This window comes from Leptodactylus fuscus, chromosome 9, assembly GCF_031893055.1.
Source record: "Leptodactylus fuscus isolate aLepFus1 chromosome 9, aLepFus1.hap2, whole genome shotgun sequence".
In the NCBI taxonomy this organism is placed as follows: Eukaryota; Metazoa; Chordata; class Amphibia; order Anura; family Leptodactylidae; genus Leptodactylus; species Leptodactylus fuscus.
In genome coordinates, this window is record NC_134273.1 from 24,607,959 (window position 1) to 24,624,405 (window position 16,447).

General features: G+C 44.0%; 1 protein-coding gene across 1 annotated transcript in view; it reads left to right on the plus strand.

The window, feature by feature from the left end:
* SHCBP1L (SHC binding and spindle associated 1 like) overlaps nt 1–16,322 on the plus strand; it is a 30,417-nt gene extending 14,095 nt beyond the window's left edge. The window contains exons 6-10 of the mRNA XM_075286408.1: nt 1,296–1,401; nt 6,005–6,158; nt 14,116–14,366; nt 15,048–15,173; nt 16,051–16,322. Coding sequence (XP_075142509.1) covers nt 1,296–1,401; nt 6,005–6,158; nt 14,116–14,366; nt 15,048–15,173; nt 16,051–16,296 — 883 coding nt within the window. The 3' untranslated portion in view covers nt 16,297–16,322. The remainder of the gene's footprint in view (nt 1–1,295; nt 1,402–6,004; nt 6,159–14,115; nt 14,367–15,047; nt 15,174–16,050) is intronic.
* Nucleotides 16,323–16,447: the final 125 nt, after the last annotated feature.

Below are 16,447 nucleotides of genomic sequence, written 5' to 3' on the forward strand. Positions count from 1 at the left end.
GTAAGAGTCTGATACTCTGTGCCCCAATAAATCAGGTTGCGAAAGCGGCATTGACGCTGGGGTGAGTGCTATTTCTGCTTCACATGCCAGTGATGTCACATTAATAGTAACAAAGTTGATGAGCTTGGAGGAAGACACAGGTCCATCAAATTCAACTTTTACGTTCACATATATCACTTGCATCAGTGTTAGTTTTTTTGTCCCTTAAGTCATTACAACCAGGGCCACTTTAATCATAGGACCAACGGTGCACTTGGCCCTATAAGAGCGGGGGCCCACTTGGGACAGCAGGACAGTCCTGCATTTATTGCCTGGGCTGTTCCTTTAGGACGCCGATGAGTTGAAGACACTGACTAGCTAGAGGGGCTTAAAATGCACGGAAGAGCTTCCTGCAGCAACGGGATCACAGACAAGACATCTGCATGGCGTCATAGCATTGCGCTTCCCGTGGTGAGACGTCCTGTCTGTGTTCACGCGCCTCGCATGTGTGGATAGGATTAGCCAGAATCCCATCCACTTTGCAGGTACTGTTAAATGATGTGGTTTAGATGTGATGTTTACACTACATGGGTCCCGGCCTTAGGCTAAGGCTCCACATTGCAGAAATGCTGCTTTTTTGTTGCAGATTTTGATGCGTTTTTTTTTTTTTTTTTAGTAAAAACTAGGGATTAAAGGGATTGTTTTCTCCAAACTACCCTTAAAATAAAATGAGTTATACATTTACAGCAATTGATGCCATGTTGCAAGAGTATGTTATCTGTGCTTGATCGATGCAGATTTGACTGGTAGGACCCACAAAAATCTCAAAAATGAGCGCAATCTGGAAAAGTAAAAAAGAATTAAAAACACACCATTTCATCCATGATCTGTATCTCATATTGAAGCTCGGTACAATTTATGTCACTATAACTTTTATTACAAACATCTGAAATTGAGATGGAATACAAGTGCAATGGCAATGCAATTCACATATAATGCCAAAGGAGAAATAGCAGCATCCAGGTTACATCGATTGTATATTGTAGACGTATAAAAGCACGCTAACAGTGATAGGAAGATGACACTTGGGCTTCAAGTTAACCTCTGTACTACATATGCCATAGACATTGTTAAATGTAAATGTGTATTTTTTCCCCTATTTTACTAATCTTGGACTTGCCAAGATATTTGCCAAGATATTTGCCTTCGTATTTGTTATGTATAAACCGATTAATTATAATCCAATTTATTCTTATAATGCCTGCATTTAGTTCTAAACATGCCAACCAATGATTTGTACTGCTTATAAATTACAGAGCTCATGGACCATTTTTCCCAAGAGTACTAAGACGTAAAAGAGGTCCAAGAGATTCAGGAGAAGTTGTGACACATGTTGTGGCAAAAATAATGACTGCAGACATGGTAAGTAGTAAGTGTAGGGTGGCATAGAGTGGACATCTTACTTGGCTGTTTCTAGAACTCCCATAGAGTTTGTATTGAGTGACAAGTCACATACTGGACCATCGGCCCATAGAAACTCTTAGTCGAATGGGGGAGTACAAAGGTAGACTAATGATGGGGGTCCTAACTGGACATTTGTTATTTCAAAGAGTAAGAACTGCATATACAACCTATATGGTCTTCACTGTCATCACTTACATGAAACATTGGTACCTGAATTTTAGGTACTAGGGAGAGACTGCTGGGACCTCCAACAATCACAAGAATGGTGGTCCTGTGTGCCTGGTTAGAGCAGACTGAAGCTCAATTCAATGTCTAAAGAAGTGACTGAGATAGCTGAGAGCTGTACATCCATAGCTATGTCAGCCCCATAGGCAGCTGTCACTCCATTCAAACAGGGGACACAGAACCCTTGTTGTAATATTGGATGAAGGATCGAACGGTCAGGCCCCAGTGAATATACATTTATCATTTATACTGTGGATAGGTTAGAAATGAACAATACTTGAGTTAAAATATGTGCAGGGACTTGCTCACAGTCTGTTCTATGACGGTGTAAGCCTTCATTGGACTGCAAGTGCACCAAGGCAAGCAGCTAAAACACAGGAACATAAACAATCTAAGAACACAGCCAGTAAAGCTGCTGCTGTCTGTGAATAATATGACGTCTGAAATCATACAAGAGGCAAGAAGTAGATACAAGTACATGCCAGACTTTTTTCTTACATTGTACTGTATATACTCGAGTATAAGTCGAGTTTTTCAGCACAGTTTTTGTCTATGACCAGCCGCAATAGTAATGTATAGAATCTCCCATAAAATAGTGAAAAAAACATATGTAATAAAAAAAATAATATATATATAAAAGTTCTAAATCTCTCCTTTCCCTAGAATATATATAAAAGTAGAAAATTACTGTGACACACATACACATTAGGTATCCCTCTGTCTGAAAGTGCCCGGTCTACTGAATATAGGGTGCAGTGCTCATTTTCCGTCGGGAAGGGGTTAATAGGAGCACTGCAGATACCCTATATTCAGCCAGGCTGAATTCCAAGTGGGGGGAAAAAAAACTCAGTCCTCAGGGAAGGGGCAGAGAGACAACCAAAACACCCCCTCCCCTTCCTCAGCACCCAGCAACTACTACACCCAAAAACTCCGACCATTTTAATTTTTGAAATTTTCCAGTAGCTTTTGCATTTCCCCCCCTCGACTTATACTCGAGTCAATAAGTTTTCCCAGTTTTTTGTGGTAAAATTAGGGGCCTCGGCTTAAATTCGGGTCGGCTTATACTCGAGTATATACGGTAATCTGTGAAATTTGCAGAATGTTCATTTCCTTTGCAAAGAGCAAGCTGCTTGCTGTAATCTGCGAGATTTGCAGAATGTTCAGTCCTTTGTATAGAGCAAGCGGTTTGCACGTGTGTGCACAGTCTTTGAGGAGAAATTAAACCATGATTATCTCCATTCACTGTATGACGACAAGACAGAACCTCCCCCCTCCACCCATTGTGATGTCTTCCTTATCTAATGAATCTATGTACGGACCTTGGCTAGCAACAGGAAGTGAACTGCAAATTAGCTAGAAGGGAGACGCCTAGTAACAGGAACTTATTCAAGAAGAAACCAGCCACATTTGTGATTAAAGTGCATTATATTTTGGTTCAGAATCACATGCTCTATGAAAAGAGAGTAAGTTGTCTGAAAAATTAGTGACCATCTACCTTATACACAATCCTTATCCCACACTCTAAATATATTGTGAATAAAGTACAATGTCATTATTTCTTTTCTGGCTTAGATGTTTTACAGTCTATCGCAATCTGGGAAAGATAAAAAACAAAACAAAACAATAGTTATTTTAATAAAGAGGTCACAGTCACATTCTTCATTTACAAGCCTTTTCAAAGCCAATATACAGTCCTATGAAAAAGTTTGGGCACCCCTATTAATCTTAATCATTTTTATTTCTAAATATTTTGGTGTTTGCAGCAGCCATTTCAGTTTGATATATCTAATAACTGATGGACACAGTAATATTTCAGGATTGAAATGAGGTTTATTGTCCTAACAGAAAATGTGCAATATGCATTAAACCAAAATTTGACTGGTGCAAAAGTATGGGCACCTCAACAGAAAAGTGACATTAATATTTAGTAGATCCTCCTTTTGCAAAGATAACAGCCTCTAGTCGCTTCCTGTAGCTTTTAATCAGTTCCTGGATTCTGGATGAAGGTATTTTGGACCATTTCTTTCTACAAAACAATTCAAGTTCAGTTAAGTTTGATGGTCGCCGAACATGGACAGCCCGCTCTCAAATGATCTGAAAACAAAGATTGTTCAACATAGTTGTTCAGGGGAAGGATACAAAACGTTGTCTCAGAGATTTAACCTGTCAGTTTCCACTGTGGGGAACATAGTAAGGAAATGGAAGACCACAGGGACAGTTCTTGTTAAGCCCAGAAGTGGCAAGCCAAGAAAAATATCAGAAAGGCAGAGAAGAAGAATGGTGAGAACAGTCAAGGACAATCCACAGACCACCTCCAAAGAGCTGCAGCATCATCTTGCTGCAGATGGTGTCACTGTGCATCGGTCAACTATACAGCGCACTTTGCACAAATAGAAGCTGTATGGGAGAGTGATGAGAAAGAAGTCGTTTCTGCACGTACGCCACAAATAGAGTTGCCTGAGGTATGAAAAAGCACATTTGGACAAGGCAGCTTCATTTTGGAAACAAAGATTGAGTTGTTTGGTTATAAAAAAAGGCGTTATGCATGGCGTCCAAAAAGAAACAGCATTCCAAGAAAAACACTTGCTACCCACTGTAAAATTTGGTGGAGGTTCCATCATGCTTTGGGGCTGTGTGGCCAATGCCGGCACCGGGAATCTTGTTAAAGTTGAGGGTCGCATGGATTCCACTCAGTATCAGCAGATTCTTGAGAATAATGTTCAAGAATCAGTGACGAAGTTGAAGTTACGCCGGGGATGGATATTTCAGCAAGACAATGATCCAAAACACTGCTCCAAATCCTCAGGCATTCATGCAGAGGAACAATTACAATGTTCTGGAATGGCCATCCCAGTCCCCAGACCTGAATATCATTGAACATCTGTGGGATGATTGGAAGCGGGCTGTCCATGCTCGGCGACCATCTAACTTAACTGAACTTGAATTGTTTGTCCAAAATACCTTTATCCAGGATCCAGGAACTGATTAAAAGCTACAGGAAGCGACTAGAGGCTGTTATCTTTGCAAAAGGAGGATCTACTAAATATTAATGTCACTTTTCTGTTGAGGTGCCCATACTTTTGCACCGGTCAAATTTTGGTTTAATGCATATTGCACATTTTCTGTTAGTACAATAAACCTCATTTCAATCCTGAAATATTACTGTGTCCATCAGTTATTAGATATATCAAACTGAAATGGCTGCTGCAAACACCAAAATATTTAGAACTAAAAATGATTAAGATTAATAGGGGTGCCCAAACTTTTTCATAGGACTGTATTGCCTAGATTGTGGAATATGATGGCGCTATATAATAAGTAAGCAGAATAAATAAATAATGGATTAGAAGGGAAAGTATGGCACATGGGGACTTTATATACAGACAGAAATGATACTTTTCTGTGTAAGTATATGTCCTGTAAATACAGTACAACATCCTTTTGGCTGTAGATGGCACAGATTGTCTTTACATGTTATTGCCAAGTCTTTAATCTACAAGAATTCTTTGATCTTATTCCATTGTGCGTTCACTGAAAAGTACAGTGACATTACATATACACTTTAAGCCTCGAAATCCAGTACTATACACTGACCATACAGACATTCTTTTTAGAAATCTGCTATAGATACATATATATTTGTAGTTAATAGCAAATTATTATTATAAATTTACATAAAAGATTAAACATTCAAGACCAGCCTGAAAATGACTAGTAACTAAAGCCAGACAGCTATGGTGGCGGACTACCACCATAGCAGCTGTAGTGACTGCTGCTGGGCACACGACCTTAGGGGGGGGGCGGGGGGTCTGGTGGGCCTGCCTGCTGCATTTTTTTTTTCAATAGGTCAATACCTGCTGGATTACTCCAGCAAATAACAGTTGCTATTTACTTATCAATTCCCACTCTTGCCTATGGCAACCTCCACTCTGGTTTCAGCCCTCCATGGGCCCATGTGCCTTCCAAATCATGTTGTGACACTATTCAGCTCAGCGCATGGGCCCTCCTTGAGTCTGAAGGGAGAAGCTAAAGTTGCCGTGGGCAGGATCTTGGTCGTGGTCGTCTGCAACCGGCCTAAGTCCTGCTCTCTGAGTTGTGGAGAAGTTATTTCCATCTCAGCACTGATTTGCTAAGATGTGAAGATTGGCAGCGCTGTATGATACCGAAAAGTGCAAACGAATGATTAAGAAAGAAATATATTTGAGCATTTAGAGACATATATTAGATATGGCAACACACAATATAATTGAATTATTAAGATTGTTAGATCTTTTTGTTTTTTATGTGTTATATAAACTTTATGTTGTTTTTTTTTTTGTTTGTTTGTTTTTTATAGATGAAAGAATATTCCCCCGACACGCTCATTCAGCAGCATACTAATCTGGATACTGCTTTGGAGAACAGTTACTGTGGGGACACTGTAGTCATTTTTCCCGGGGAGTATAAGGCTGAAGCAATGGCTATGTTGATAGATGACATCACCATTAAAGGTCAGCTTTACAAGTTTAATGTTTGTCCTCCTGTAATATTCTTAAATGTGTGATTTGGAGTCTTGTGTATTGTAGTGAAGCAGAAATTCCCTGTAGTATAATAAGGATAATACACCACCTAGCCAAATGTTCATGGAACTCAGGATAGTACAAAAGCTAGTATGACCATGAACCTTTCTTATCAATTCACCACAATGATTACATTGTGGCATCAGTGAGTTATAGCCATAATTATAACGGCCTAATACCCCATGTAAGTATACCAGAAGCACTAGCTACACATTCTCTGTGCCGAGGAGACACTTTGACACTTGATACAATTATAAACTGAACTGTGCAGAATTCCAGGGAAGGACAAGACATAATTTTAAATAACCATGAAAAAAATAGCTAGTTAACATTTCAGTATTTCCTGGAATGTAACTGTGGATTAGGAAAAAAAAAAAGAAGAACATTGCAATGATGTGGCTGGGAGTGGGCCTGACAGATCGGTATACTCAGCCCACCTATGCACTTCATTTGTCGTGTGTGATTATCAGTTGGCAGTGCAAAGGCTGTAGTTCTATACATAGAGAGGTATGCGTGGGATGGTACGCATTTTACAGTATATGAGAAATTAATAAGTTCTTCTGTAATCTCTCAAACACATAAAGGAGTGACAAGAGGGAAGGGAAATGGACACTGCCTACATGTGCAAAAATGCAGTACTGATATCCAAAAATCCCAATTTTAGAGCATGGGACTTTCCAATCTGCCTGCATCAATGACGCAGCTAGATAAGCATGCTTGTACCTTCTGCTGTAGCATAGTGCCGGGGTAGTAGTCTTTCTGGATAAATGAGTAGTATAAAGGTGGAGAATCATTGTAATTAAATGAATTCATCCTCACCAATGCCTTAGATACTCTAAGTTTACGAACATACCAGAAAAACAGGACATTTTACAATATAATATAGAAGATAACAATCTAAGGCTGGATTCACATCAGCGCCAGGTGTCCGTCTGACACAGAACCGCCAAGCACAACTTTTTCATCCATCAATTTCAGTTAAAAAGAATGGCCCCCATTAAGTCAATTGGTTTCTAGGGCTCCATTCATGTCCGCTATTTTTGTGGTCCATTTGTCTCTGCTGGACGAGAAGAACAGACGCCCGATGCAGATGTGAACTAAGCATAAGACAAAAACCCTCTTTGTTGCACATAGCTACCAATCACGGCACAGTTTTCATTTCTTATAGCCAAAAGCTGCTTTATGGTTGGTTACTATGGGTGACATAGACTTTTGCTTTTTTTTTTTTTTTAATAGAAATCCCCCCATGGTCTGTTAGGAGCTGTAAAGCTATAATTTATTCCCAGTCACAAGCTTATCCAACAATCCTGCGCAGTGGTGTCAAAATTATTAGTATGGGAAAGAGACACTGCTGCCTGGTTCGATGAAATTTGGATATCACAAGGCTGCTGATATAACAGGAACGTGGCTTACATCCAAAAGCTAAACTAACCTTTCAGTGCAATCATATTCCATGAAGATTGTAGCGGGAAACCATACAGACATGATCCGACAACTTATCCACTTGGTTTTAGGTTGTTTCTTTAGCAGGGCAACTGACAATGGGAAAGTAATTTTGTTGTATTAACAGTCAGTAATTCTTGCATATTTTAGAGTGCAGTTTCTCTTTTTGATATTAACCAGTCCTTTGATTCTTCCTGCATTTGTCAAAATGGAATTCATTTATCAGACAGGGCTGTAAGTTTTTTTTCTGTCGTGAAGGGTTAGAAATACAAAGCTTTGGGGGTTTCCATATCTGCAATCCCTGTAAGATTGTTTCCCTGTCGTCCTCAACAGCGGCACAATGTGGGGGTATTTCTGCCCCTGTGTGCTGGTAGGACAGGCGGATATTTAATTAGCCAATCAAATGCGTGGCAGGCCCTATAAGAGGGCACAAGAACCTCCCCTCTGCGTGTTTTTTTCTGTCCTGTGTGGACAGAGGACAGGTGGGAGGACTTGTGTCCTCTTAGAGAAGCTCAGCAGGATCACTCACCTCCTGAGCGGTTGTTTTCTTCTTGTCACCTTCTGTGCCCTGCGGGGAGAAGGTGCTTGTTAGCCATGTGTGGCTACCCCCCCTCTATCCCCCCTGCCCCCCCTCTCCTCCGCTTCCCCTGCTCCTTGTGACTTACCTGACATTTTGGTGAGAGTCCGGGGACTCCGCATGCCGCCTCTGGTGGCCGCGCGGACTGCCGGCGGGTGGAACCACACTGTTGTGTATCCTGTTCCCCGCCGGCCGCTGTAAGCGCGCACTTCCGGTTTCGCCGGAAGTATCATAGCGCCATGGTAACGGCCTGGCGCTGGCGGTCGCTCACTCAGGGAAGATTCAGGCCTTATTAAAGGCCGGAAAAGACGGGGAGATGTGGGGGTAAGTGCCCGTGTTAAGTCCCCTCTTGGTGGGGGGGAATGTATATCTTTGCAGACCCCTGATTACAGGGTTAGTTGTCTGGGCAGGTTGCCTCACCTGCTTTGATTGTGGCTCCGCCCACTTCCAGCCGGCCAGAATTAAGAGGCTGGCTGGCCTGGTGTCAGAGACCTTCCTGCAGTATCTGCTGAAGGCGTGCGATTGTGGTGTTCATTGATCTTGAACTCTTTTCCAGTTTGCAAACTTTATTGGGATCCGTCACCTCGCTGTTCGGTCTACAGGACCTGGTAAGATTTACCCTTTTTTTAAAAGCTGGAATGATGTCATGGTGACAGTGTTGCATGGTCTATTATCTCTCTCTGTAGGATATGTCATCCTCTACTACCCCTCCTGGGGATGGTAGGAGGAAAATCTCTTCCAAGAGGAAACATCTTTCCTGCTTCGATTGCGACACACCGCTCCCTGATGGTAGGTAGCGGCTTGAAAGGTTGTGCCCTGCGGGGTACTACTGGTCCTATAACTTGCCTATTTTCAGGCTATGAGTGGGCCCATTGTCGCGGGTGCAGAGGTCCTCCACCTGTGGAGCCCTCTCCCAGAGATATGATGGCATGGGTCAAGGAGATGGTGAGTTTGGGCATCGCTTGGGTAAATAGTTTTTCCCTTGCTTGTACTCTCCTTTTTGTTTTGCAGGATGATTCCCTCAAAGGGATCCATTGCACCTTGTCTCAGCTCACCAGGAGACCATGCTCTGAGCTCCGTTCCTCATCTCTCCCCCCCCCCCCCCTTGTAACACCTGCGGGTGGCAGAGGATGATTCCTCCGAGGACGACTCAGTTATTCCAGCAGAACTGCGTTCCATTATGAACAAACGGGCAGGCTGCTGAAGTCCATCCGGTCTACAGTGGGCCGAGATGTTGACGGGGAAGCCTCCACGTCTGCCTCTGGGGGACATATTGCCTTCCATGCGGACGCCACGCTGACCGACCTTATGGCGCAGCAGTGGAAACAGCCAGAGAAAGGACATTCGCTTTCCAGGATCTTCAAGAGTTTGTTTCCTGTTAACACTACCCAGTGGGATTCCTGGGGGCCTCCCCCGAAGGTGGATTTGGCCGTAGCAAAGCTGTCCCGCAGAACCCTGGTGCCCTTGGAAGATGGTTCAAATCTTCAGGACCCTCTGGATCGTAGGGCGGACTCCGTTCTGAAGAAGGTCTACTCAGCTTCCTCCGCGCAAGCCTCTGTGGCCATAGCCTCCTCTATGGTTGGTGACTTTTTGCGCAACCGCTTAGCCGCCTTGGAGCGGGATATAGACTTGGGCGTAGACAGAGATGAGATTCTGGCCTCTATGAAAAGAGTTCATAGGGCTGCAGATTATTTGGCGGAATCCTCCTGCCATCAATTAAAAATCTCCGCCAAATCTATGGCGTTGTCTACTGCGGCCCGTAGACCCCTTTGGCTAAAGCCTTGGCGGGCAGATTTTGCGTCTAAAGCAGCACTCTGTGCTCTCCCCTTTGAGCCGGGAAGGGTGTCTGGCCAAAGCTTAGACGCCATTATGGAGGGATTAGCTGAAGGTAGCGGAAGGTCCCTACCTCAAGCATCCAGGGGCAGACGTGCTCCCTCTAGAGGCAGAGGTTCTTCCTCTAATTATAGACGCCCTTCCCAACAACGGCATTTTAGATATCGCCCTAGGGGAGCTGGTCGTGGCACTTCCAAGGAGGACACCAAGAGGAAGCCTGAGTTTTGACGTGGGGCAGCTCCCTGTGGCCCCCCTTCCTGTGGGAGGACGTCTTTCCTCCTTTTCCAGAGCATGTTTCACCGATATCCAAGACCCATGGGTGTTGAAGATCATACAACACGGGTATCACATCGACTTTCATCTTCCACCTCCAGATCGGTTCGTTTCCACCCAAACTCTTCCACCTTCTCAGCAGGCCAGTCTAGAAGCCTTGGTTGCCGAATATGTTACCAAGGGCGCCCTGGAGAAGGTACCAGCCTCAGACCTCGGTCTGGGAGTCTACTCCCCCGTCTTTCTGGTCCCCAAGTTCACCGGGGGCTGGAGGATGATAATAGATCTGAGGTACCTCAATTGGTTTATCAGGAAGAGGTCATTTCGAATGGAAACCGTGGATTCCGTGGCTGTGTTTCTTCAGCCAGGAGAGGTGATGGTTACCCACGATTTGAAGGACGCCTATCTACATGTCCCCATTGCTCATTTCCACAGGAAGTTCCTCAGGATTGCCGTCGCTATGGCCGGCCACAGGGAGCACTATCAATTCACAGCTCTGCCATTCGGCATCACATCCGCCCCACTGGTATTCACCAAGGTGATTTCTCCGGTCGCCGCGGCCCTCAGACTTCAGGGTCTTTTCATCGTCCCTTATCTAGACGACTGGCTACTGAAAGCTCAGTCTCCTGCTGCCCTCCTCCAGCAGCTCAACCTTGCCATCAACTTCCTACAGGAGTTAGGATTATCAATTGGGAGAAGTCCGAAATCGTTCCATCCACCTGAAGAAAATTCCTCGGATTTATAGTGGATTCAGAAGCGATGCAGATCTTCCTCTCCAGTCCAAGGAAGGAAAGAATCCAAGCCAGTGCACGATTCCTATTGCGCACTCGGCAGGTAACCATCCGGACCGCCATGAGAGTCCTGGGCCTGATGTCATCCTCGGCCAGGGCGGTGCCTTGGGCTTTATGGCATTTGCATCCCCTGAAGATGGAAGTGTTGAGAACCTGGAACAGGTCTCCACGGGGATTGCACAAGAAGATCTGCCTTTCTCCCGCTACCCGTCTTTCCCTCAGATGGTGGATACACCTGAAAGACGGAAGGTCCACGGTCCCGACAGTGTGGACCCTGTTGACAACAGATGCATCCCAGTGGGGATGGGGAGCCCATTGTCAAGACAAAACTGTACAAGGACGATGGAGATGTCCGGAGCTGGGGTCATCCAATCTCAAGGAACTCAGAGCAGTGTACCTGGCCCTAGTACACTTTGCCCCAGAATTGAAAGGCAAGTCTGTCAAAAACCGGTCAGACAATATGACGGTGGTAGTCTATATAAACAAACAAGGGGGCACCAGGTCACCAACCTTGCTGAGAGAGACGAATCTCATATTTGCCTAGGCGGAGAAGAATCTGGTCCAGTTATCCGCTGTTCACATAAAGGGCTCCCTGAACATAGTAGCGGATCAGCTGAGTCAGGGTATTACCGTATCAGGAGAATGGTCTCTCAATCCAGACGTATTTCAACAGATCGTCCAGAGATGGGGTCTCCCGGAGGTCGATCTTATGGCTACCCGACTCAACGCCAAGGTGGGGACCTTCTGCTCTCTGTACCAGGAGGACAATCCCTTGGCGGTGGATGCCCTGTCCATCCCATGGAGGTTCAGGCTGTTTTACATATTCCCTCCAATTCCAATCATACCGAAGGTATTGATAAAAATAAGACAGGACCAAGCCTCGGGAATAGCCATAATCCCGTTCTGGCCAAAAAGGGCTTGGTTTGCTCAGCTCATACAAATGAGTCAGGGCATATATTGGAGGCTTCCCCCACTCCCAGACCTGGTAACCCAAGGAGAGCTGAGATGCCAGGATCTGAGGAGACTCAACCTGACAGCCTGGAGGTTGACCAGTCCCTATTGAGAAATAGAGGACTGTCACAAGCCGTCTTGAAGACCCTATCCAGCGCCAGAGCAGATTCGACTAACAGGAACTACCGTCGAATAGGTAACATCTTTAATGCCTGGTGTCTGCAGCATCAAGTGGACTCCACCGATCCCCCTACGGAGGCGATCCTGGACTTCCTTCAAGACGGACTAGACAGAGGTCTTGCTGCGGCCACACTCAAGGTACACGTAGCGGCCCTGTCCGCCTATCTGGGGAGGCGTTTGTCTCAGGATCCTTTAGTGAGCACCTTTATTAAAGGGGCAACTAGGCTGAGACCGGTGGTAAACACCCCTGTCCACCAATGGGACCTTATTCCGGTCCTGAACGCCCTATGTGGCCAGCCATTTGAACCTCTGGAAGAGGTCTCCCTCAAGTCGCTAACCGGCAAAATGGCGCTGCTATTGGCAGTCACACCTGCCAAACGCGTTAGTGAACTACAAGCTTTGTCCGCTGAGGAGCCATATACCACCTTTTTCTCTGACCATGTACAGCTTAGGTTCCTCCCTGGGTTTCGTCCCAAGGTGCCATCTGCTGTAAACAGGAACCAACTGATTTCCCTTCCAGTATTTTTTCCGTTCCTTTCTTCTGCTGAAGAAGAAAGATGGCACAAGCTGGATGTGGTTAGATGCCTGCAGATCTACTTGCAGCGCACTCGCCCCTTTAGGTGGACTGAAAACCTGTTGGTCAGCTACACGGGGAAAAACAAGGGCGCCAAAGCTACAATATCCCGGTGGGTTACCGAGACTATTAGAGTCGCCTATACCGCCCAAGGGCTGTCGGCTCCATCTTTCCTTCATGCCCATTCAACCAGGGCAGTGTCCACTTCACGGGCAGAAAGAAGTGCTTTATCTGTGGACCAAATATATGCAGCTGCCTCTTGGGCATCTGAATCCACCTTCATTCGGCATTACCGCCTGAAGGACCAAGTGGCAGATTCCACTGCCTTTGCCCAGACCAGTTTAAGTTCGGTCATGGGTTTGTCCCACCCATCTTGGGGACCTGCTTGCTATATCCCCACATTGTGCCGCTGTTGAGGACGACAGGGAACGAGTGATTATGAAGATAATCTTGTTTCCCTTAGTCCTAACAGCGGCACAAGATTTCCCACCCTGGGAATCATATCTTATGTATAAAACTGTATATAAATGTAATGGAGGTACTTTTGTATTTACACGCAGAGGGGAGGTTCTTGTGCCCTCTTATAGGGCCTGCCACGCATTTGATTGGCTAATTAAATATCCGCCTGTCCTACCAGCACACAGGGGCAGAAATACCCCCACATTGTGCCGCTGTTAGGACTAAGGGAAACAAGATTATCTTCATAATCACTCGTTGCTTTCACAATCTCCTCCAATTACTACATAAAATTCATCATCAATTTATTGGCTTCTGAGTTAAGAGAAATGATCAGTTCCCCACAAACAGCATCGCTCCTGTCCATGCCTTATGTCTGGTACTTCCATCCTCAGCTGCAATGGGCTGAGGTGACGTGTCAGGAACAGACATTGTTTTTTGTTTATCTCAGGACAGCCCCTATATATGTATAAGCTAAACATAAGTTTGTTTCTATAAGTCATTTTCGTTCGAAACCGAGTTCTCAAGCTGATTAGCTGAACCCCACATAGAACAGCTAACAGCTTCTGTGGATGGAACGTGCATCGCCACTCCTATTCATATGACAGGAGAAGCAGAGCCGCTCCGTCCACTGGTTCTGGTAGACTCCATTACTGGCAATTTTCTTGATAGGTCAGCAGTAAAAGATCAGTGGATAGCATAGGTTACTAATAACACTAGAAAACTCCTTGTATATTGAGCTTTGCCGTATTAATTATGGAAGATGATGGTACCTGCTTTTTGTATAAAATAATTTTTGCCAATCTTTTACAGGCATTGGTAAGAAGGAAGAAATAATAATTGCTTCAAATCCTTCAAGCGACACTTTTGTTGTTTCCAGAGCACAAAATATAAAAATGAATCACCTCACATTAAAACAGAAAGGGACATGTGATGGTATAGTAGTTGTGGAATCTGGTCACCTGACTCTTCAAGATTGCGATCTCCAGTGTGAGGGGATAGGAGTTTGTGTTCTTACAGGAGCAGCTTTAACAATGAAAGACTGCAAAATAAGTGGCTCTCAGGTAAACTATGAAGACTTTATGAAGACTCGTGAATAAAGACACCCTGTACCCTCTTCTACTTTTTTAGGACACCAGTTAGCCAGATGATGTGTTTAATATTATGACCATGGCCATGTAGAGGTCCCTACACAGCTCCGAGTTGGTTGTGGTGATGTGTGGGAAAACATCTAAAAGAGTATCCCTGCCATATACCAATCAGATGAAATAATCTCATTATCAATGTATATACGCATACATTGATGGTACTTAGAGGAGGTACAGAGGTATTGGTGGAGTTATCTTGAGGGTGCCCTTAAACATTGTGTCCTGGCCACATCCATTAGGCGCTAATGGCTGGGATTCCTCTCTATTCTACTTTCCATTTGAAGCAATAGCAACAGTAGAGGTGCAGCCCTGCAGTTGGGTGCCTGCCATAACCACTACTTTCCAGGCTATACCATACATCTATCACTTAAAGTGAAAAGTACTTGTGCATTGCAGCAATAAGTGCATAGTGGATGCAGCCAAGACTCACCTACTAAGAGCAGCCAAACTGATGTTATTTGTAATACATGTAATAGGAGCGATTGATGGCTTACATATTTATTCTGTAGCACGACATAAATACAACAGTGGAGAAAGTTTCACTACTGTATATACAAAGAAATATCCCTAAACAGTACAAAATATCTTTATTTTTAGGGACCAGGTATTGAATTATACCCGGGCAGTGGCGCCATACTTGAGGGAAACAAGATTTACAACTGTAATGACTTTAAAAGTACAGACGGCTTAGCAAGCATCCATGGTGGTGGAATTAAGTTAAAGGTAAGATAACATACAGGAGTATTCACACTATAATGTACATTTAGCAAAGTTTATGATCACCGATAATTTACAGCCTGATAGAAGCCAAGGTAAGTGTGACATAAGACTATATGTCTGTACATGAGGGGTCAGCAACCTTCGGCACTCCAGCTGCCCTTGCATTACATCTCCCAACATGCTCCATTCACTTCCATTGGATTTCCAAGAACAGCTGAGCAAGTATGAATGTTGGGAGTTGTAGTTTTCCATCATCTGGAGTGCCGAAGGTTGTCTACCCCTGCTCTACACTATATTATTGCTGTGCCTAGATGTGTAACCGCTACAAACAGCTTAGTGATGGCAGTGCTGGACCTAAGGGTAGTTGCTCAGTATCAGAGACCTATGAAACCCCTATAACTATAAGGTGGACTACTACACATAGTCCATTGCAACAAACCTGAATCTATCAATAACAAGTACAAAAAGATCAGATAAACCCAAGAACCATAATGACCATATTGTGAAGTTTGTTACAGTACATATAGTTTTTATTTATTTTTTTATAAACATATATGACATTTTTGTGCCTGAAATATTTCCTTGACCTCTTCTATGTTGGGATTTGTAGCTATGACCAATATAAAAATTTTATATACATGTAAAAGAAACAGATTGGTGCAAAACTATGAGGTATTTTATGGTGGATGTTCACGAATATGCAGGCGGAATTTACATTTTATCCGTCACAACATACTGCCATTTTTCCAGCAGTCATTGTAACGTATTAGTGACAGTGTGTTGTTGGATGCTGTGCTCCAGCACTCAGAATATTGTACGCAGAAGATGTCAGTCAGCGACTTGGGTTTCAAAATCTCTTTTTTTTTTTTTTTGCTTAAAGGTTATTCCTGCCCCAGTAGTGAAGCTGATCAATAACCACATATACAGCAACAAGGGCTATGGTATCACAATTGTGCAGCCCAAGAGGAGCTTAGTTAGTACAATGAATGTTACAATGGAAGATGCAGCCGCCGGAGACCAGAAAGATGATGTGCTGACTACAGCCATAGAAAGTCTCAGCCTGGACCTCGACAGTAACAGCCTGGAAGGAAATTCTCTGGGAAATGTTGGAACAGTCTTGACATAGAGGCGAGAGAGTAACAATATTCCTAAAAGTTATGAGTTGAATACATGTTTAAGTTTGATACACAATAGTTAGTGTTGTATTTAGCCTTTAGGAGTATTGTAATACACTCATCTTTTGGCATTTGGTTCTTACTATAGGGAATTAGTTGCTT